The following is a 22,815-nucleotide window of genomic DNA, read 5'->3' on the forward strand; positions in this document are numbered from 1 at the left end:
TGGTCGAGATTCCAGATGAGGTGGCCTAGGGAGGGACCTGTACGTTCATGGGACTTTAACCTGTCAAGGCGGCCACCCAGGCCCTGACCATGCCATCAGCTGATGCGGCCTGAGTTGGGGCGCTGTCCAGCGAGCCCAAGCTGGTCTTGGTGAAGGACATGGTGTGTGCCCAGGAGGCCGGCACCTATAGGAAGGCCTTGGTTCTGGCAAGTGGTGGCCAGTGCCTGCTGCTTCCCTGTGGGACACATTTATTTCTGTGGCTCACACCAGCTCTGGAAACCACTGAGAGCTAGTAGCATGCAGCCACTGTGCACACTGTCCCTGCCACCCTCTCAGGGCCTTCCATGGTACTGGCACCTCAGCTGTGCAGGACAGGGGAGGTGGCCTCCAGTCCAAGGGTGCAGAGCTGGCCTGTTGTTGCCATGCTGAGCCATGACGCTGGCCCCAGTGGCCACCACCGAAGTGCCACAGACTCTTGGGGCCTCCCTGACCTGCACAGGGGACCTGAGCCCTCAAGGAGCTGGCCCTTGACAGAAACCCTTGGCATCGCACAGGCTGGAGAGGTTTCTGAGCTTAGCTGCTGAGCCCTTCTCTCCAGAAGCCATGGGATGGGAGTTGCCAAGGCAAGGCAGTGCCCAGGGGTGGGGCTTCCTACTAACTTGGCTTCTATTTTTGTCAAAATTTCTCTGATGGTCATGGGCCTCATCATGACCACAGCTGGTGGACGGGTCCTCCTCCTGCCATCATGTTACTTGGGCACACACCTGCACATGCTCCCAATCAGCTATACTATGAGTCGTGGCCGCCTGGGCTTCAGCACCGTAGGTAACTTGCCACTATTCAGGTGACCACGAGGAGCCTCCAGACTTCCCCACAGGTCTCTTCAAGGTAGGCTACACAGGAGAACAGTCACACTTGCTTGGGTGAAAAAATTAACCATCTTATGGCCAATTCAGTAAAAACCAATGTAGAAGTGATTCAAGGTGGGGGGCTGCATGCTCAAGTCAGTTGAGCATCCGACTCTTGATTTCAGCCCAGGTTGTGATCTCAGGGAGTAGAATCAAGCCCCAGGTTGGGTTCCATGCTCAGTGAGGAGTCCGCTTGGGATTCTCTCTTCTTCTCCCTCTGCCCCTCCCCCCACTCTCTCTCTAATAAATAAATCTTCTTCTTCTTTTTTTTTTTTTAAAGTGATTCATGGGCAGCCCAGGTGGCTCAGCGGTTTAGCGTCGCCTTCAGCCCAGGGCCTGATCCTGGAGACCCGGGATCGAGTCCCACGTCGGGCTCCCTGCATGGAGCCTGCTTCTCCCTCTGCCCCTCTCTCTCTCTCTCTCTTTTTCTCTCTGTCTCTCTCTCTCTCTGTGTCTTTCATGAATAAATAAATAAAATCTTTAAAAAAAAGTGATTCAAAGATTTGGAACTATAAAGGAAGCCATTTGATTTCAAGTCAAGGAGGAAAACAACTCATTCGAAAGTTTAAGATCCGCTGTGTTTTAAATACCCTCCTGCCAGCTCATCCAGCGTTCACGAGGATGACTAACAAATGAAATTAGCATGGACATGGATACACCTTCTGCAGCAGCCCCGAAAACACAGGTGTGCAAGGCCTTGCGGTTCAACACTTTTTTTATAGGGAATAAGACGAGATGATACTGACTCCCGATCCACTAAACCGTGTATATTCAGCACCAGGGTGACTGCTCTGAAAAACAGAAAAACAAACTCATCCAGAGGGTGGGGACATTCCAGTTCATTCTCCAAGCTTGTTTTAGGAGACCTAAAGTCTGCAATATTTCCTTCTGGGGCATAAGAGACAGCTGGACTTGAGAGAAGTCCCTGACTTCCACTTGCTTCCCCAGCACAAGGAAAATGAAAATCATATTTTCTTACCCGCCTTTTAATCCTCCCTCTCTTTCAAGACAATTAGAATGACGGCCCACACACTGGCAGGCACCCCAGAGACCATGATAACCACAGAAAAATACAAAAAGACACCCTTGATATTGCTGTTTGGAAGAACATTTTTGGAAGAAATGACTTCCCTTTAAACAAAAGGGATCTTTGCCAGACGCCCCCAAGGAAACATGTGCCGCAGCGAGCCAGGAGCCTGGCTGAGAGGTGGGGTGATGGGTCCTGCCTGGAGTTCCCCACACGGATTTCCACTTCTCCATCTGCACCACAGGGACAAAGCAGGTGCAGGTTCAGAACCATGCTCTCTGAAGGTTTTATGATGTTCTTACCATTTATTCATCTTCCTGCCAGGTTTCTGCAACTGCTTTAGAATTGTTAATAATTTCCTTTCCTTTTTATTTTGCTAAGCAAAGGAATTCCCAGCTGCCAAGTAAGCGCAGGAGAGGACGGTTAGCTTCTGCGGGCAGCCTGAGTTAATGCAGTCTTGGCTAACGGTACAGCAGCAAGGCGCTTGGGGAAGCTGCAGTGACCTCAGTGGCTAGGGAGGCCTGGCCATGTTGGGACCATGGAAGGGCAAGCCAGCATGAGCACCCGTGCTGGGCCACACAGGGCCACACACAGAGCCACGGAGCAACAATCCCTCGGGGCCACAGCACTGGTGTCCAGCAGCTCTGCCCTTCTGTGGCCGTAGGCAGCGATCTCCATGCTGACACTCTGGGTCCCCTCTGTGGACACAGTGCTGAGACATCTGAGCCAGCTCCCAAGAGCTCGAGGCCCTCTTGTAAGGGATGTGCCACATTCTCTGAGTGGGCAGTGCCATGCCAGTCTTCCCGGTGGGCTCAGTGGGCCAGGGGCAGAGCAGGTCACTGTGTCCTCCTCAGTCATGCATGGGGACACTAGGATCCCAGGGAAAACGCTTGCAGGGGACCCTAGGGGAGCTAAGCCGGGGTTGGTGGGAATCCCCATATGGCTCCTGGTCACAGCCCCCTGCAGGTCAAGAGAGCCTCACTCTATCCCCATGGCTTCTTCTCTTGCTGTCTCTTCTCAGGCTGATGAAATCCAACTTATTCTTGGGGAGGCCCAGGAGAGTCTCCCAAAAGCCTGTTTTGGGTTGTAACTTACTTGTTTTTCAATTAGGAAGGTCCATTTTTTTCCTGACTCTAAAAATAACCCACAAAGCTGGAGACAACCCAAGTGCCCTGCAGCTGAGGGCCTATCAAGTAAATGACCGTAGGAAATGTGGCATCTGCTCATCACTCCCAGAGACTTGGGAGGTATGCAGGCTGAGTGCTCCAGAGACACAGGCCAAAGGCCCTAGCGGGACCTGGCACCGCAACAGAAGGGCTCCCACCTGTGCTTGGAGCCTGCCCACAGGTCACTTGAGGAGCCTGTCCATACCCCATATCAGGGACCTCCACCTGCCCCAGATCCAGAGCATCAGGTCCCCACAACTCTGATTGCTGTGTGTGCATCCACTCCCCCATGGCCAGGACAGCCTGGTAGGGTCCTACTCCTTCAAGCGGGGACCATGTGTGACCCATCCGGTGATCCAGATACCAGGGGAGCCCTCACTGGTGGGCTATGCACATTAAACCCCATCAGGTTCTTTGTCCTTCCATTCATTCATTCACACACTCATTTTATTTTGCACCTACCATGTGGCTTGTGCTACAGACACAGAGTTGAGGAAAAGTAACACAAGACCTGCCCATGGAGCTCCTGGTCTAAGAGAGCACAGATAACAGTTAGACCCCCGATCCCTGTTACTGTAACTGCGTGTGTGCAGGGAGGTACTTGGAAGGATCGAGTGTTCAGTGGGCACCCCCTGACAACAAGACGCTTGCTGGCTGAGCTCTCAGCATCAAACTGCCCGTCTGGGTGGCAGCCTGGTTGCTGCTCCAAGAGAAGACATAGCCCACGTGTGGCCCTAAGCCAACAACCAGCTTCAGGCCAGAGAGGAGCCGGTCCCACAACCTCTGAACCTTGGCTAGGGAGATGAGTGCTGGTCTTGACTTCCTGTGTGCCTACCTGCATGTGCGTGTGCACACACGCACACTCTTGCACTGGGCTGCTCACCATCCCTTGGATGGCCACCCTGGAGCTCCCTCCACTCACCTCTGCAGCCAGCTGGAGAGACCCCTGCTTAGGGCCAGGCCCCAGGGTTTTAGAGCCTCCCAGAGGGTGGAGCGTCAGAAGAAATCTGACTGGCCTCCATCTGGTGCTCAGGCCACTGGGGTTTGGAGCCACTCCCCGGTGGCCCTCTGCTCCCTGCATGGGGGCAATCAGGCCACTTCTCAAATATTTCCAGGATTCAGGGCCCTGGTGGGAGGCTGATGGTGTCAGCCCACTCACTGCTTTGGACATGTCCAGCAGTGCCTCCTCACCATCAGCCCCCTGGACCTGGCCGGCCCTGGGTTCACACCGCACCAGTGCCTCCTGCCCGTTGCCCACACTGGCCTAAGAGCTTCCTCAGAAACACATGGACTGCAGCACGGCCCGCATCGCTGCTCAGCTTGTTGAGTGGGTCAAGTCTGACCAAGGGTGCTGGCCCGACTCCCCACAGGGGAGGATGCTGGAGCTCCTGGAAGCCAGTCAGAACGAGGGTGGGAAGTGAGCTTGGAGATTGGCCCGAGCAGAGCAGGGACACAAACGGGTCCTTGTTCACCTCTGGTCGGGCCAGGCCTCTGCTGGCCCCACACCCGGGGACTGGCTATTGGGCAATCAGTTTGCCTTTGGGGCCTGGGTCAGTGTACCAGTGCAGACAAAACGTGGATTATTTCGCAGCAGAATGACAAATCCTTGAAACTCCTAACTGCTCACTCACCGATCCTCAAAATCTTTTTATTTTATGAGCCTTAGTATGTAGGGCATGTGCCTAGCACCCTTCCTGCCTCCAGGAAGAAGTCCTATATACCTATATATACAAGACTTGGCCCAAAGGTCATCTTCATGGTGGTCTGGCAGCCAAGAACCCTTCTTTCCTGCCCTCCCACCTTGTCTGACCTTGTCGTGTGGTCTTGCCTAGGTCTATGCCACACACCAGCCTGAGCTTTCCCCTCCAGGAACTGTTTTAGCCCCGAGTCCAGCACAGTGAACACAGGACAGGACACGACCGAAGGTTCTTACAGGATCAGTGAATCATTCTCAGGATCACCTCTTGTCAGAGTCTCATCTGCTATTTACACGGCCTCAACTGTGTCGACCCTCAGGCCTCTGGGGTCTCACTACCCACAGAGCCCTCCTGGTGTACTTCTGGGCCTCGGGACTGCGGTGTTCATGAAAGAAACCTGTGGCTTGGGGAGGGTCAGCCTTGCCCCCCTGCCAGGTGGGTTCACTGTTTGTATCTCCTGCTTGATGAAGGGCTTTCTGCTAGGACATGTGCTGTGCTGTGTGCCTGTCTCTCCAGTTGCTGTGGGTGGGAGCACTGGGGACTCTTCCCTTCACAGCCTGGCCATGCTGTTCCTTCAGTGATTCTGAGGTCACCCCTGGTTCCAATCTGGGCTTGCACATCTGTAAGATGCGGGCTGGGCCGGGTCCCATGCCGACTCCTGTCAGCGACCTCACCCCCCCTTTCCTAGCCCTGCCAATCAGTAAGCACTGACTTACAGTGGACCCTGGGAGGAAGGGGTGGCCAGCCCTCTGCCTGGGCTGAGCCTTGGCTATTGAACATGGGTCGTGCTTGGAGAGCCAGGAGGGGTCAGAGCAGCAGCTGTATGATGCCCACCGACAGGAAGTGTTCTCAGACCCCTGTCGCCCTGAGAGACCAGGTATGGAGTTTGGAGGCTGAGGCTCCTCTGAGGTCCCTGGGCCTTGTGCTTACTGGGGACATTACACAGGTCACGTAATAGTGTTAAAGGCCACTCCCAGGGCTCGATGGGGACCAACTGGACAAACTGAAGGCAGTGGGCAGGCCAGTGTGCAGGGCTGAGCTGGGGCCCTCTCTTGGGCAAACAGCTGGCAGATGTGGTGAGGCCAGGCCAATGGGGTCAAGACCACCAAAGGGCCCAGCTACACTGTCTGTACTGAATCCTCCAATGGCCTACGGGTCTGACTTGGGCTGCCTTAATGATGTGTCCCAGCTTGTCCCATGGTGCCCCTGGTACATGACCCCAGTTCACAGAAGAGTATACTGAGGCCCGGGGAGGTTTAGGAGCCTGACCACAGTGGCATCTATGTCTCTGCAGCTATGTGTCTGGACATGAGCTATGTGGCTCAACTAACAGGAACATGGAATGATGCTAAAAATTGGAGAGATGGGGCAGCCTGGGTGGCTCAGCGGTTTAGTGGCACCTTCAGCCCAAGGCCTGATCCTAGAGTCCTGGGATCAAGTCCCATGTCAGGCTCCCTGCATGGAGCCTGCTTTGCCCTCTGCCTGTGTCTCTGCCTCTCTGTGTGTGTCTCTCATGAATAAATAAATAAAATCTTTTTTAAAAATTTTAAAAATAAATAAAAATTAAAATTGGAGAGATGCTGTTTAAGGCATAAACTTGCAGCCAATAGATAGGTGGGTCCTGGGTAGGTAGGATGCAGCCAACCTGTATCCTAACCCTCAGGCTTGAGAAGAAATTAGATCTTAACTGCTCCCACTGCACGGGTGGTCAGGCCTGCTGACCTATGTTGCCATGTGAATGTATCAGATCAACATGTCGAACCCCCTGAAACTCGCATCATGCCACAGCCCAATAATATCACGGTAAAAATGGAATTAAAGCCCATGGCTGTATGTGTCTCTTCCTCCAGGATGGCCGGGCAAACACAAGCTTTCACGGGGCCTCTCTGAGTCCTTGTCCCCACGAACGTGGTAAGTGGAGACAGTGTGCATGGTTTCATGCTTTTACAAAGAAGCTGGAACACCAGGTTGTGGTTAAACCTGCCGACGGGGCAGGCATACTGGGGACCATGGAGAGCCCACCACAGCCTCTCTGCCCACGCAAGCCCAGGGGAGGCAGGGGGAAATTGGCACCTCCCAGCCACCAGTCTGTGTCAGAGCTGCAACAGGGACAATTTCTACCCTCTGATGGCCCCAGGGTAGACCCTGCTCTTCTCAGAACTTGAAGTCCCCTGAGGCCTCACATTACACAGAGGATGGGCCTCAGCAAGGGGTAGGGAGCCCCTGCATCAGCAACCCAGAGGAAGCACAAGCACAGGAAGATGGGCCCTGGTGGGCTACGGGTCATGCGGGAGGCCCAAAGGTCAATGGGGGGGATGGTAGGTAAGTGGTCTCCAGTGTGTGGCCTCTTGAGTGGCCCCAGGGCCCCTGGGAAAGTCGATGCTAAGTTTGAGAGTCTCCCAGCTGAACCTGCTCATCCCACAAGGGAATGGGCTGGCCCAGGTCCACTTGGGCCCTCAGTTCATTGGGGAGGCACATGGCTGCAACCCAGAGCAGGGCCTGGGTCATGGGGAGGGGCCCTGCTCTCCTGCCGGCATGCACTCTGCCTGGTGGACCACACTTGGTCAGAGCATTTTAAGATACCGTCTCGGCCTGCACATTTTCTACAGCTGCCTCTGTGTATGTGTCTTGGCTGCTAGGAATTCCTCGGCCCCAAACAGCTGTTGGCAGATGGCTTCTCTGGGACACAAACACATCCACACACACGTTTCTGTTCTTTGTAAGAGGAAAGAAAAGCAGATGGCCAGTTTGCAGGGTCTGCAGCATGCACAGAACACATGGCCGAGCTGCATCCCCGGCCACAGAGAAGAGGTAAATCAAGGCAGATCGGACATGCAGGGCTGGAGGCCCTGCCCTGCACACCATCAACACAGCAAAATAGCAGACAGGAGACAAATCAGGAGACAGAGTGAGGCCTCTTCACCATGTGTGGTGGTTCCGGAAATCTGCAGGCTGGGAGGATAGCCTAGTGAGTGCCTCCCTGTGGGCACCCCGGTCCCAGCAAGGCAGGCTCCAACTCCCAAGACGGCCCTGCTTCAGCAGCCTATTGCCACTCAAAGGGCCAGGACCTAGTGTCCAAGGTGCTGGACTTGTGCCCTGGCCACCTAGTCACTCCCTGTTGATATTTAAACCCTCTGGATCTTCAGTTTCCTCCTCCTTAAAGGAGAGTTGGCAATAAAAACAAAGCCTACCTCTGTGGTTGAAAAGGTCAGATGACTTGATGCGAGCCACGTAACATCCCCCGTCACCCGCTCCGATGCAGGCCAGAGCAGAGATGGAAAACCCTGATGGACACGCAAAGATGAGGAAATGGCCTTCTTGAGCGTGAGGGTCAAAACTCAGCATGGCTGCCTGGGACACACGTTCCTTCTACAGCCATGTCAAGACATTAAAGAGGAGGAGGAAGAGAAGTACATGGTGGGGGAAGCAGGGGCACACTCTCCCCATGGGGAAATCGCCACCAACACATGTCCATACTGCACCAAGATACGTGGATACCGGGGGCCCCAACACCACCCAGTAGTTCTCTCAGACGCAGGAGCCTAGAGCAGGACAGCAGGAAGCCTCCCACCCACCTAGGCAAGGGCAGTGGGGACCCAGGCCAGACCTGGGGATCAGCACATTTGCTGCCTGTGACCCCTCCAGGCTGTGTGGACAACCTCTCATGGGCCTGTGAGGACCCCCTGCAGCCCCACGGCCAGCAGAGACCTCAGCATCCAGCCCAGGCACAAGGCTCCATCCTGGAACCCTCACGCTAGGCTGCTGGAGCACAGACTACCATACGGCCTTTGGACAACTTTGGCAGGACCTACCACAGCCCACTACCACCCCGCCCTGAGACCAAGCACTTCACCCTGAGCATATTGCACCTCACAAAAACAGGGTCCTCCAAAAGTACAAGAGTGGCCATAGCAGCGTTATTAATAACATCCTCAAACTGGAAGCAAGCTGCACATCCATCAACAGGGGGATGCACTCATACAACGGAACCCAGTTTGGTAAGAGGAGCAGATGTGCTGCAGGTAGCGGCATCTTGCAAGCACAGCACTCAGCATAAGGCATCTGGCATGTTCCACACAATAAAGGACCAGGGCAAGCTGTCTGCATGCAGGAATTGGATTGTAGCAATGCTTAGGATATTTACTCTTGACCTAATCCAATCTCTCAACACACAGAGAAGGAAGTTGGGGGGTCGGAGGGCGAACAGATGAACAGCAGAGATGAAGAGTCTTTAGTACCTTTGTCAACCCTGATGCTGAGAAGAGGTTTTGGTGAACATGCAGGCCGTGTCTTACCCGGGGGCGCTAACAGGTTGAATTGTCCCCCAAAAGGTACATCCAAGTCTGAGCCCTGGTACCCACGAACGTGGCCTTACTCAGAAGCAGGGACTCTGAGGTGGTGATGGTTACGTTGAGGTCACACTGGAGCAGGGTGGGGTCCTCATGGAGGAGGGGAGCATAGGTGTGCACACATGGAGGAGGCCACGCAGCCAGGAGCTGGACGAGGCAGGAAGGACCCTCCCCTGGAGCCCAGAGAGGGAACGTGGCCTGCACACCTTGGGTTCACACTTCTGGCCCCAGACACTCAAACAGGGGTGCATATGTAAGTGTAGAATTCAAGTATCATCAATGAGGAATTAGGAAGTTAACCTACATTTTAACAGTATCAGGGACGGTTGTGGTCCTGGGCCGGGGTGCGCCTGCCTTGAGATCTGAGTAGCACCCCAGCTGCGCTGGGGTCAGTTATCTGCATAGCCTATTCCAGCCTCACCTCCTGACTGTGTGGCCTTGGGTGACCTGGGTGCCCTCAGGCATGTCCCCCTGCCACCCTAAACTTTGGTCTGTTCCTCCATGATGGGGTTCTTCAGGGGGTCTGTGATACCCTTGCGCCGCACCCAAGACCTCAACCTTGTCCACCTTCAGGCCAGGTACAGTGAGCTTCCTGTGGGGAGCTTCCTACCTTCCTCCCGAGGTTTTAGGTTTCCCCAAGCCTTGGATGACAGTCATTAACCCAGCCTCAAAATGACCCATCCCAGACTTCACTGAGCCTGACTTGCAGGGTTTTTCTTGTTTCTCTCTCTCTCTTTATTTTTTTGCAAGCAAGGCTAGCCCTCAGAGCACCAGCAATCATAACCCCAGCAATGTCATTCCTGTTGCTGAAGTTAGTTTTCCCTGAGAAGCTACCAATGGGTCATGATATTTCCCCTTCCTCACGGCCTCTGAAGACACTTTGATCCCAAACCGCATATAGGCACAGGAGGCGTTCTAAGCTCTGGTGTGCACTTCACTGAGGGGCTCCGATGCTGAGGGACAGCCCAGCAGTGCTGGTTATGATGGGACCCTCACACTGGCCTCCCGGGTGCTGGCTGACCCTAGGAGAAGCGCGTCTGCACTCCTTTTCTGGCCTGCCTGCGGTAGCACCAAATAGTCACCTTCCCTGGGATAGTCAGAACCCAAAACCCCAGAGTGCCCAGAAATGATTGTAGAGCTCGAGTTAACGCTATGGAGGAAACTGCAGGTGACTCCCTGGATCTCCCACCAAACCCAGCACTCAGCCTTTTCCTCCCAAGACATGGAGGGACCCTCAGCCTCACAGAATCCAGCCTGGGGCCATGTAAGGAAACCTAGGCCCAGAGCAGACAAGGGGCATCTGTAAGGTCACAGGCAAGGAAGCAGCAGATGACACTCGATGCAGGCACGTTTGTTCTGCAAGGCTCCAGGCCACCACATGCACCTCTCTGCTGGGTGCCCCTGCCCCCGGGCAGAACCCTTCACTCACCCTAGCCCTGAATCTACACCACCGCCTCGTCTGACACCCAACAAAGCCCTCCCCTCACTCACCACTTGCACCCCTCTGCCAGCAGTAGGCATGGACCTTCTTGCTGACTGGTGCTCCCTGAGGGGAGTCCAGCATTCACCCTCTTCCAGCTCTCGGGTCCCCAGGTCTGGAGTGCTAGGACCTCAACCTCAGGCCTCAGCTGGAGGTCCCTTCTGAGAAGCTATCCAGCTGCCTAACATGCACTCACTAGCCCCCCGTCACACCTGGAGGTGAGGGTGGCTGCTCACATGCTCATGTCTGCCACTGTCCGCCCACCCCCTCATTTGCTCTGTACACACGTACACAGCACCAACTCTGAGTTCAGCCGTGAGTTCCTCCCGGGGCCGTGGTAGGAGCAGACACACACTGCTCTCCATCCCACCTGAGCAGCAGGAGAGTGGGGTCTGTACAGTGTGGGTCCGAGGCACGAGGCCAGGCCCCAGGGCTCTGTGGGCAACTGTGGGATGGCTGTGCATGTTTCTGCCAGGAGGTGCTCACAGTTGGCATCATGCGCCTACCTGTATGGCCGTTCTTCAAGAAGCAAGTTGAAATTGTTGCAAAGTGCCCATACTCCCTGGCCTGTCCAACTGTCTCCACCGCACATTGCTAAACCACCAGCTCCTCACAGTTGCCTTTGAGAAACGTGGTGCCTGTGGCCACACCACCACCAGGCCTGCTGGCTCTGTGGACAAGCCAGCACTTGCAAACTCCTGTCACTCTCCTCGCCTGCATCACGGCATACCTAGTTCACAGAACACTTACATGCTACACTAAAAGCACAGGCACTACCACGCCAAAATAGGCACAGTGGACACCCTCAAAATAAAAAGCTCGTGCTTTGAAGGACCCCACATATGTGATGAGGGCCTCATGTGCAAAATAAAGAACTCTTACAACTACTAACCAAACAAGCCAACCAAAAAATAGCAGATCTGAAGAGGCATTTCCCCAAAGAAGATACACAAATGGCCAACAAGGACATGAAAAGATACTCAACAAGATCACAAGTCATTAGAAATACGTGGGTCAAAACCACAAGGAGGGGATCCCTGGGTGGCTCAGCGGTTTGTGCCTGCCTTTGGCCCAGGGCCCAATCCTGGAGTCCCGGGATCGAGTCCCACGTCGGGCACCCGGCATGGAGCTTGCTTCTCCCTCCTCCTGTGTCTCTGCCTCTCTCTCTCTATATATATATATCTATCATGAATAAATACATAAATCTTTAAACAAAACAAAACACAAGGAGACACCACTTCACACCAGCAGGGGGGCCAGAATCAGACAGGTAGTAAGTAAGAGGTGCTGGCCAGGGCACAAGGTCGCTGTGCAATGTAAGCGGTGTGCCCCGTGGGAAACACTCTGTCAGCCCCTCAGTTACGTTCAGTTATTATCAGATCCAGAAACTCCAGTCCTAGGCTTAGACCCAAAAGAAATGAAAACACAGGTTCACGCAAACACATGGACATAAAGGTTCACAGCAGCGTTATTTGTAACAGCCCCAAAGTGGAAATAATCCAAATGCCCATTAACTGGTGGAAATACAAATAAAACATGGCCCATCCACACCATATGCAGTACCATTTGGCCACAGACAGGAGTAGGGCACCGCCGCCCGCCGTGCGTGGATGAGCCTGGAGCGCGCGATGCGCAGTGAAAGAAGCTGGTCATAAGGAACACATATCCTAGTGTATGTATATGAAATTCCAGAACAGGTGACTCCACAGACACAGAAGATGGATCGGCGGTGGTCCAGGGGGAGTCGGGGAGGGATGGCAACACAGGGTTCCCTCTGGAGTCACCAAAAGGTTCTACCGTGGATGGTGGTGGTGGACATACCCTTCTGTGAATAGAGTAAAAGCTACTGAGTCGCAGGCTGTAAGTGGGCGAACCGCGTGAGAGGTGAATTACGTCTTGATGAAGCTGTGGGAAAGCTTACTTACTTAATCCTAAAGCAAGAATGTCCAGAAACAGGAAAAGTACTTCATAATATGCTACTGATAACTTATAAAGCTATTAGGAGCTCATAGAAGAAAGTTTTTCTTAAAAAGAACTATTAATCATGGATTTTAACTTTGTAATGCTATGGTCATAAACCACAGCTGTTTTCATGTTCAGACCGCAGCACTGGGGACGGGAATGGCGTGTGCAGCCTCCTCAGGTCGTGGGCCTGGGCCCCGGGGTTCCTCAGGCACCACGATCAATGCCAGACTCAGGACATAGTCAGCGAGGAAGGTCTGGTGCGAGGAAGCGCTTGGGTCCAAGCCAGCAGAAATAGCAAGAGAACCAGGCGAGAGGGACATCAGAGACCCAACGTGTGTCCACTCTGCCCGGGGCGGGTGGCGGAGGGGGGCGTCGGCTGCCCAGGAACGAGCTGACCTCAGAACACCCACCGTGGCTCTGGCTCCAGCAGTCCAGCTGGCAGCCATGAGCATGTGCTTGCCCTTCTTGGCCTCAGTTTCCCCAACTGCCTAGAGACTCCCAACCCTGTTTCCATGGCTACCACCTGGCCTCAACATCCCCACTCAGCCCACAGGTCACACTGGTCTTTGCCGAGCACTGGCACAAGCCCTGCCCCAGACTGTCCACGAGTGGCCTCGGCCTTCGATGCTGGAGAGGCAGGACCAGGCATCCTTCCTGCTCTAAATGGGCTGGGGACTGACAGTTTAGGAGAGAAGGGGCAAAGGTGAGCCACGTGAGTTTCCCAGGGACCCAGCAGCCTGGCTGTCCTACCTGCCAGATCTCTACACTCAGCTCCTCCCGTGACCTTGGGTGCTGCCCACCATGGCTGCCGCAGCTGAGGGTGAGGAGACGGAGAGGAAGGCTGGGGCAGTGGGGTGGGGAAGGCAGGTGGAGGGGGGGGAGTCAGGGAGACCAAGGGGAGGGGGAGGTGAGGAGGGGGGAGGCAGGTGGAGGGTGTGGGAGGAGGTCAGGGAGATGGGAGGAGGGCGAGGGGGAGGGGGAGGGGAGGCTGGGGCAGTGGTGGGGGGAAGGCAGGTGGAGGGGAGGGGGGTGGGGGTTAGGGAGACCAGGGGAAGGGGGGAGGCGGGGGAAGGGGGAGCTGGGCAGAGGGAGAGGTCGGAGTGCTGGTGGTCAGGGAGATGAGGGCAGAGGGGGAGGCTGGGTACCCTGGACTTTGGGCTCCACCTTGGGCAATCTACGCCATCTCTCCAAGCTCCGGCTTCCTCCTCTTTGTGCGGCAGAACAACAGCAGGAGTAATAATGCTTCCTGTAACTCCCAGAGGCGTGCTGACGGAACAACAGACCTGTAACCCTTGGCGCAGGGCCAGGCCCAAGGGGCGCACACGGCAGCCACTCAGGGAGCGTTGCCGTTACTGCTGTTGTTAGAGCCTACACTGGGCATCCCGACCACAGGTGCTCACACAGGTAATCCCACGGAGGGGCGGGAAGAGCATCCTCGCGGCATCAGGGACCCGGAAGTAGTCCTTCTGCCTCAGCTCCCCTGTGAGAGGCCACACCCTTTCAACTATTTTCCTCAACAGAGGGGCTGAAATCATGAAGAAGCCCAAGGAGCCTAGGATGTTCCATGAGGAGCCCATGCCTGCCCAGGCCTCATTTCTTCCAGAACGTTCCATGAGGAGCCCATGCCTGCCTAGTCCTCAATTCTTTCCAGAATGTTCCACAAGGAGTCCAGGCCTGTCCAGGCCTCATTCCTTCCAGAATGTTCCATGAAGAGCCCATGCCTGCTTAGTTCTCAATTCCTTCCAGAATGTTCCACAAGGAGCCCAGGCTTGCCCAGGCCTCATTCCTTCCAGAATGTTCCAATGAGGAGCCCAGGCCTTCCCAGGCCTCATTCCTTCCAGAATGTTCCAGGAGGAACCCACACCCTCCCCAGGCTACGTACTCTCCATCTGTGTGGACCGTGTCCCAGTCATCCTTCTGGAGTGGGGGGCTACATGAGCCATGCTGATTGTCTACATTCCTGCATCCAGCCACCTTCCCAAGACAGCCAAGCCCACTGCAGCTCCTTTTTCTATACTGATTCTCCTGAAGGCTCTGTAAAATTCCCTTTCTGCACAGACCCAGAAAGGAGGGGCCTGTACTCACAGACCCCTGACAGCATCACGGGTACCTTCACCACGCCTTAGTGTGGGGCATTTGCACCTTATCCCAGCAGCCCCAAATCACCCCTTTGGTAACAAGTTACCAACTAGTAGCTGTATTTTGTTGGGTCTCTAAGGTATTTGGAATGTTTCTCAATTAGTTACCAACCTTTTTGAAATTTGAAAATTAGCAGAAAAAGATATCTGTATTTCTAGCTTATCCTGAAAACTGGATATCGGGACAGATGGCCAAGATCTGGCGCGCACAGGCAACTGCCCCTTCTGGTGGAGCCCAGGCCCGGCAGCTTGCCATGAGCTCCCACCACCAGCATGGTCCTCGTGGGCACTGGGAGGTACAACCCACACTTTAAATGCAACGAACTCTCTCTTGTCAGTTCACAAATGGCCTTGGTGTGGCTAACAGGAGATGGCACAGCAACCTTGGACCACACGGGATACCTATGCCCCAGCATCATCGGAGCGGACACCAAAAACACAGATGCTCCTCATGAATTTTCTTGCGGTGGCCTGGCTTTCAAATACCCCTTTCTACCACTCCCATAAATTTTCATGTGCCAACAAGTGCCTTAATATTTATTTTGGTAGCACGGTTTTTATTTTATGGAACAGGAAACTACAGTGGTGGGGGGTTTCGATCCAGCCCACCGCTAGTTTTATAAATAAAGCTTTACTGACAGACAGCTATGCCTGTTCATTTATGTATCATTTGGCTGCTTTTGGGCTAGGATAGCAGAGCTGAGGCATGGAGACACAGACCATATAGCCTACAAAACTTAAAATACCTATCAGCTGGCCCTTTATAGAAAAACAGTCTGCTGATCCCTGAAGCATGCAGGAGAGGCGAAAGCCGCCTCCTCTAGGAGCATTCTTTGGTGTCCATATTCAGGTTCCTTGTTTAAAACATTTATGCTCACTGGGGTAGGAATGATCTGCCAGTGGGTGAAGGTGGGGATGGGGGGATGGGGGCCTCACTGGGGAGGCCTGGGAGAGGAGGAGGTGAGGATGCAGGACCCCTGTGTTAACTTCTTGCCTTGATGCAGAGAAAGCCCAGAGCATTCACCCAAAGTTCACCTCAAAACACCTCTGGGAGGAAACACTGCATTTTCCACCAGAAACTTGGTGCTGCACATGCTGGTACAGACCTGTCTCTGCCCCTGGCATCCCAGTCCCAACCAGCCCCCAGCACTTACTTCATGGGTTTGAACAGTGCTTGCCCATAATTCTGGAACGTCATGATGAGCTTGAGCTGCGTGCCCCCCGACTTCATGGCTGCAAGGGAGAGGGAAAGAGATACGGAGTCACTTGCTACCCAAGATTCCTCCTATGGGCAAGTGAGGCCAGCTCCCACTCTGCTCCAACGGCCACTGATGCTGATACACACTCCCACCTGATATTTAGGTGCTGGTGCTGGAGGCAGGATCTCTCAGACAGTCTGACCCAGACACAAAGGGACTGGCTTCTAGAAAGGATTGCCAAGTATATGTACATCCCAGCAATGCCTCCTCCCCAGACACCTGGATGACCTACTTATACGCCCCCCCCCCAATCCCTCCCCACATTACTGCTTGCCCAGTATAAGTTTCTGGGGTTCGATTGCAAGTCTGAGCAGGGTTAGTCTGAGGAGACCCTGGAGACCCCTTGGCCAGAAGCACCTGACTCATCACAGAGGGCTTCAGGGGCTCCACATGGACACTATGGGGGTAGAAGTCTCCAAAAGCATCATTATGGCTTCCCAACTGCCACACCAGCTCAGAAGCTTAAAGATTTTTTGAAAATACCTGCTCTTCCCCAGACTCTGGATCTCCTATATGCTGATGGAGTTGAAGGAAGGAAAATATTCAGGGGTTTCCACAAGATGTTGGGGGTGAGAGGCTGGGTTTGTCTGTGGCCACCTTAGAAGCTGAGCTCACTTACCCACCCCACCTTCTGCATGGCAAGAGCCCCAGACCATGTGAAGCAGGCCACATGGAGGGCCTCTTGCATCCACACCAGGCACGAGCTGTGCTACTGTCACAGGTATGACTAAGGAAGAGGCAAAGTATCCCCACCAGAGTCTGTGTCTGGTATGGCACAACAGCAAGATGACTTCAGGCTTTGGTACAAGAGGACAAAAGGCCCGGGAACCCTTAGGAAGGCCTCTCTGGGGAGGTGACACCTAAGCTGCTCTGAGGGAGGAGTAGAGGTTGGCCTGAACACACTACAGAAGGCAGAAGGAATGCACAGGCCTTGAAGAAGGAGAGAACTAGGCACATTTATAGCCTTCGAGGAAGCGCGTGGGGCCCCCCCATCCCAGTGGGTAGGAGGGAAGTGGGTTGGGGGCCTGGGTATGCAGCAGCTCTCAGAGGGGTCCTTCCAACACGGGGTGAGTGGTTGGTGCTAGGCAGCAGAATAGCCAGGAACCAGGTAAATGCTGTCCCCCACAGTGTAGAGGGCTGGCTACAAGGGTGTAAGGTAGAAGCCAGGGAGGCCAAGGCAGCCATAGCAGACAATGGTGGTTTGGATGACAGAGATGGGGATAATGGAAAAATTTAAGAAATATCTGAGGCTCCAAGGAACCATTTAGTGGAGTAGGTGTGGGGTGTGGAGGGGAGAAAGGAACCTAGGATAACCCTTGGATTCCAGTTGGAGCAGTAGATGAATGGGGAGGAATGTGCATGGAGGTGAAGATCAAGGCCAGATGAGTAGAGATGACTGAGGGATGCCATACAGGAGGGGCGCCATACTGGAGGGGTGCCATATTGGAGGGGCACCATAATAGAGGGGCACCATACTGGAGGGTGTCATACTGGAGGGCACCATATTGGAGGAGTGTCATATTGGAGAAGCGCCATACTATAGGGCACCATATTGGAGGGGCATCATATTGGAGGGGTGCCGTATTGGAGGAGCACCATACTGGAGAGGCACCATATTGGAGGGGCACCATACTCAGAGGGTGCCATACTGGGGGGCTTTGGTATGGAGGAGCCTTGAGGCTGGAGTCTCTGCCCAGCTTCCTATGTCCAGGCGCCTGAGAGGGAGTCTTCACTCTTCCTAATCTTGGTTTCCCCCTTGTATTGGATGGAGCTCAGCAGATGCCTGCCCAGCCTTCTTTATGGCGCTATGGTGAAGGTCAAGACAAACGAGAGCAATGTATTATTTGATCTGACAATGCCTCAGGTTGACCACATGCAGCACGGGGATGACAATCACATCTACCTCGCAAGACTGCTATCATGATTAAGTGGGTAATGCTTGTGAAGCATCTGGAACGGCACAGGGCACATGGCACATTCAAGATGGCAAACTGCCCCATGAGTGCGAAGAATGACCAGGAGGTCTAAGTTCCCTGAGTGTTTTGGGGGGCTCTCATGGCCTCTGACCTACTCCCTGGGTACCTAACCCAGCCACTTGGCCATTCCTTCCTCTGGAGAGTCTGTGGCAGGGACAGCCTGGCTGCAGTCGGACACGCCCTTGTCTTGGGGTCCAGGAGGTGGAGCTGAAGGCACAGCTCCCCCAGACCAGTGTGAGACTTAGGTCTGTCGGTGATGCCCTTCCAGCCTGTACCCTCTTCAGGAACACAAAGCCAGCGATAAATTCCACTTCACTCCAAAACACTAGAAATAGCCTAAAAGTGCCCAACCCTGGGGGCAGAAGTACAATGCAGGGTAATCTCATGTGAGGGAATACTCTGTAGCCCTCTTAACAGTACCAAAGAATTTCTAATGACACAGCAAAGCAGCTTTTGAAGCATTTACGCTCCGTGAGCTGCCTTCTTTGGAAGGTGTGTACGTAAGCGGGTGGGAAAATCTGGATGCAGATACGAAGCTATAGCCCAGTGGTTACCCCCAAGAGTAGAACCACAGATGATTTTAATTTCCTTTTTTCCCTTATCTATGCTTTCTAAATTTCTACAATGAACATTTATTACATTTTTAATAAGATGAAAACAGAAGTGATCATTAAGAAAATTAGTGGCCTGATTAAGCTCCATTCGATGTCCCCATTTCCATGTAATAACTGGGGTCACCGGATTTAATTATTCCTTCCCGGGCCAATCGGGGACAGCACATCAGCTCGTTCCAGGGCCTGTAATCCTGATTTTCTTGAATAATAAATTATTATGCAAATCTGGTCGGTTTAGTCATTCTTGTTCTGGAAGCGAATCTCAATGCACTGTTGCCCCGTGTTTTCCACTGCACTGCCAGCTCCTCTCCGCGGAGCAAGCACGGAACTAGAGATTAATGGGCCTTAGAGGCTCCGGATGACTAAGGACTCTGGAAAGGCCAGGATTTTGCTAACTGCCCTGGACACTGCTTTCCTCTTGTCTGAGGACGTGTGCCTTCCCACCTGGGTCCGCCGTTCACTCTGCCAAGCTGGAGTCCAAAACTGGAAGACACTTGGAATTCTGCTTGGAAATGAGGGATGGTCTCCCTGCAAAAACCCACATGCAAACTCCTCGAGTCATGGCAAAGGCCAAGTGTTCATCTGGGGTGGGTGACAGGCAGATGGAGCGAGTGGCTTTGCTCTGCTGCTACTGAATGAGCCCAATCTGAGGGCCCAGGTGGCAAAGCTAGGACACTAACTAGGCCTCCAGAAGGAGGCTGTGAGTTTGGGGTTTCTTCCTGAACACGGGCTTGAGGAATCTTGTCCCCCCGTGCTGGGTAGGGAGGCGCTGTGGAGCAGAGGCAAACTTCAGAGAGGAGCCCATGTGGGCAGCAAGGACCCCACGTGAGAGGTGGTGGACATGCCCTCACCTGGTCAGGTTTCCGGGTTTCTCGGGGGACAGATGCCTGTCAACACCTGGCCAACCTCAGCCCTGAGGACACGTGGATGCAGTGAGCCCACCATGGACTCGGGGCCCGGCTAAGGCTGGGGCTGTCCTGGCACACACCCAGTGGCCATGTCCCCAGAAGACACTCACCCCAAAGAAGCCCCATTTGCCACCTTCTCTCCATCTCCATGATCCCACCCAAATCTAGGCCTCACTGTCACCAAATCACTAATACACGGGGGCCACCTACCTAGTTGCCTGGCTCCTTCGAGCCTCTTATATAGGCTCTCACCTCCTCAGCCGGCTCCTACAGGCACGTCCCACCATTCAGACCATGGATGTCAGCTCTGTCCTTCCTGCTAACCCTCGAGAGCCATATGCCCCAGCTATGCATTAACATACATTAATTAGCACTGATTAGTGATGATTAATGACATGCAGTAATTATACATATTCATATAAACTAACAGGACACACTATACTTTGTTCTAATGTTCGTGGATGCTATAAATCCCATGACCACTAAGACACTCGGACACTGTGTGGTTTTGCTGTCTTTCCCCAAGACACAGCTCCCCTCCGAAGAACTGGAACGGGAACTGCATTTCTTAGGATCCTCCAAGGAAGCATCAAGTAAACCAAGCACGAAGAGCAGCCTGAGGAGGAGAGAGACAGCCGGGAAGGGAAAGGGGGTGCCATCCTGGCCAGGAACCCCAACACTGCCACACCAAGGAGGTGTGAGTAGTGGGAGACGCAGGGCTCTGGGTTCTGCTGTCAGCTATTCCTGCGACACACACCTTGGTGATTGCAGGGACAAGTGACCTGGGTCCTGACTCACTGGCTGCAGCCCCCACTCATCAATTTGTTTCCCCGTGGAAACCAGGGTCAATGCTGCCAGGCTCCCTATTTCTTTTTTTTTTTTTAATATTTATTTATTTATTTTATTTATTTGATAGTCACACACACACACACACACACACACAGAGAGAGAGAGAGAGAGAGAGAGGCAGAGACACAGGCAGAGGGAGAAGCAGGTTCCATGCACCGGGAGCCCGACGTGGGACTTGATCCCGGGTCTCCAGGATCGCGCCCCGGGCCAAAGGCAGGCGCTAAACCGCTGCGCCACCCAGGGATCCCCAGGCTCCCTATTTCTAATAAGAACCCCCAAGTCATATTTTCATCAGCCACCTCCTGATTTTTAAATAATGAATTCTATTCTTAAGACACTTGTGGGCCACACAAACACGCCCACGGGTAAGGCGCTGCCAGGCCACCAGTGGGGCCCTCTGACGTCACTATCCTTGGCCTCTGTCACCTCGTCTTGGAAGTGGGATCAATGTTTGTCTTCAGGGATCATGGTCAGGCAAGTGCTCCAAATATTTTCACAACCACTGCCTTATTTTTAAGTGTGAGAGGAAAGAAGCGCCTGGCCAAGGATGGCTCAGATTTGAGGACTGTGATGCCAGGAGCACTGAGGTCACCTGTTCTTCTCCACCCATCCCACATGCCTCACCCTTGGTGGGACAGGGATCTAACCAGTGCTCTAGATCCCTTGCCACACAGAGCCCCTTATCCTGCCTGCAGGTATCCAGGATGAGGGCCCTCAGAGAGCAGCGTGGTGCATGTTCACTTGCCCGTCATTGGTGGACACCCAGGGCTGGCACTGAGGGGGCTGCTCCAAGTGAGGGACCGGAAGAGGCCGGGGTTCTCCTGCCTACTTGCTTAGCAGACCTCTACTAAACTTTAGTCCCTCACAGGCACCCCTGGGGTGTTTGAGCTGTCACCACCCTTAGCCTAGACAGCGGTATAGCCAAGCTCTTTAAGACAGCTCACTTGTGTTATGATAATTAAATTTACTTCCAAAGTAGAGCGCTGCCCTAGCTGGAGACCAGCACCCTCCCTGGAATGAGAAGGAACGCAATTGGAATACATGCCTGTTGGTTTCTGGAACCCCCAGTGGCCTGCTCAAGATGGAAAAAGCAGGTGCCCAGGCACTCGTGTGGATTTTTGTTCTTGATCTTGGACTAGACAGTGGGAAGGAGAGCTGAGGAAGGGCTCAGCTATTTGCCACCTTCTCTGGTGCATTGCTGGCACCAGATCGTCCTTCCGGATGGTCTGGGGTGGGCTACGTCCTTCCTCCCAGATGACCCTAAATGCCTCCAGTGAATTGAGCATTTTTGGTTATTGGAGAGCCAGCACCTGGAGACAGGGACCCCCTGCAGCCACCCCACTGTGCTGTCTCTGGGTCTGGAACTGCCTTCCCAAGGAGTCTGCCTATGACCAATTACACAGGGTGCCCCCCGGGCAGCTGCCCACCCTGGGCTACTCCAATGACAGTCTTTATTCCTGGAAGCTAGCCGGCCAATTAGTCCTGGATCCTAGCTAGATCATTGAGTGCCCGGGACTTTGGTCCTGTGGAGCGGTTCTCCTTTGTTCACGCACCGACCACAGCTGTGTCCAACCTGGACGGAGCTACGGGAGTGTCTTTCAGCCAGAGGCTGCCTGGATCCTCTCTGTGTTATGTGACTTCTTTTCCTTTTTAAGCGATTCCAAGTACAGAGCAGTTAATTGTGTCATTTATTCTTTGCATCCATAATTGTGCACGATAGCAATTTAATTATCGGCGGCCCAAGCTGAAGGCGCCGCATGCCTGATTTCAAGCTGAATAGAGGTAGATAACGTCCCGAGCCTCTTTAAAGGCAGTGAATGGCCGTTACCAAGCAGCCAGGAGCCCGGCTATAAATAAATCTCTGTCGGCCACAGCAGCTGTACCGAAGGCCACACGTGCTTCATGAAGTGGATCAAGTGGTTCTGAACGGGGAGAGTTAATGGAACCCTTCCGACAGGAAGCTCTGGGAACCTTGCGGCAACTTTTCCCCCTTCCAACAACGTTTCTGGGCTTATGCTTAACAGCGGGATGCACACCTTGGAGGTTAAAGGGACTACTACGGCTGGATGGCTAGGGGACAGAGCTCTGAGCTGGGAGCAGAGATTCGCAAGCCACCACCAACCCAGGGCCTGTTTCTCTGCTTGCAGAAGGGGTGTTAGAAGTGGGTTGGCTCTCCAGTTCTTTAAACTTAGGCTCTTCTCTACACCACCACTGTGGCTCAGTGTGGCTTCGATGTCTCTCTCCCATTTCACGCTCAGGAGGGTGGCGCTGCTGAACCCTGATCCTGAGGCAGCCCTGGGCTCCCCGCCACCAGGCCTTCAAAGGCTGCATCCTGCTCTGGGTCACTGCCATGCAGATAGCTCCTAGCTAGGGCCTCCATTTCCAAACCTGCCCAGCTGGCTCTGCTAAGCCAAGGGCCCAGCCAGGGGCTGCTATCTCAAGCAGAAGGTTGGGTTCTTGGTCAAAATATCCAACTGGA

At 53.9% G+C, this 22,815-nt stretch overlaps 1 protein-coding gene across 1 annotated transcript in view; it reads right to left on the reverse strand.

The window, feature by feature from the left end:
• FAM20C (FAM20C golgi associated secretory pathway kinase) overlaps positions 1-22,815 on the reverse strand; it is a 53,958-nt gene that overhangs the window by 25,396 nt on the left and 5,747 nt on the right. The window contains exon 3 of the mRNA XM_041748734.1: positions 15,885-15,963. Coding sequence (XP_041604668.1) covers positions 15,885-15,963 — 79 coding nt within the window. The remainder of the gene's footprint in view (positions 1-15,884; positions 15,964-22,815) is intronic.

This window comes from Vulpes lagopus, chromosome 3 (assembly GCF_018345385.1).
Source record: "Vulpes lagopus strain Blue_001 chromosome 3, ASM1834538v1, whole genome shotgun sequence".
In the NCBI taxonomy this organism is placed as follows: domain Eukaryota; kingdom Metazoa; phylum Chordata; class Mammalia; order Carnivora; family Canidae; genus Vulpes; species Vulpes lagopus.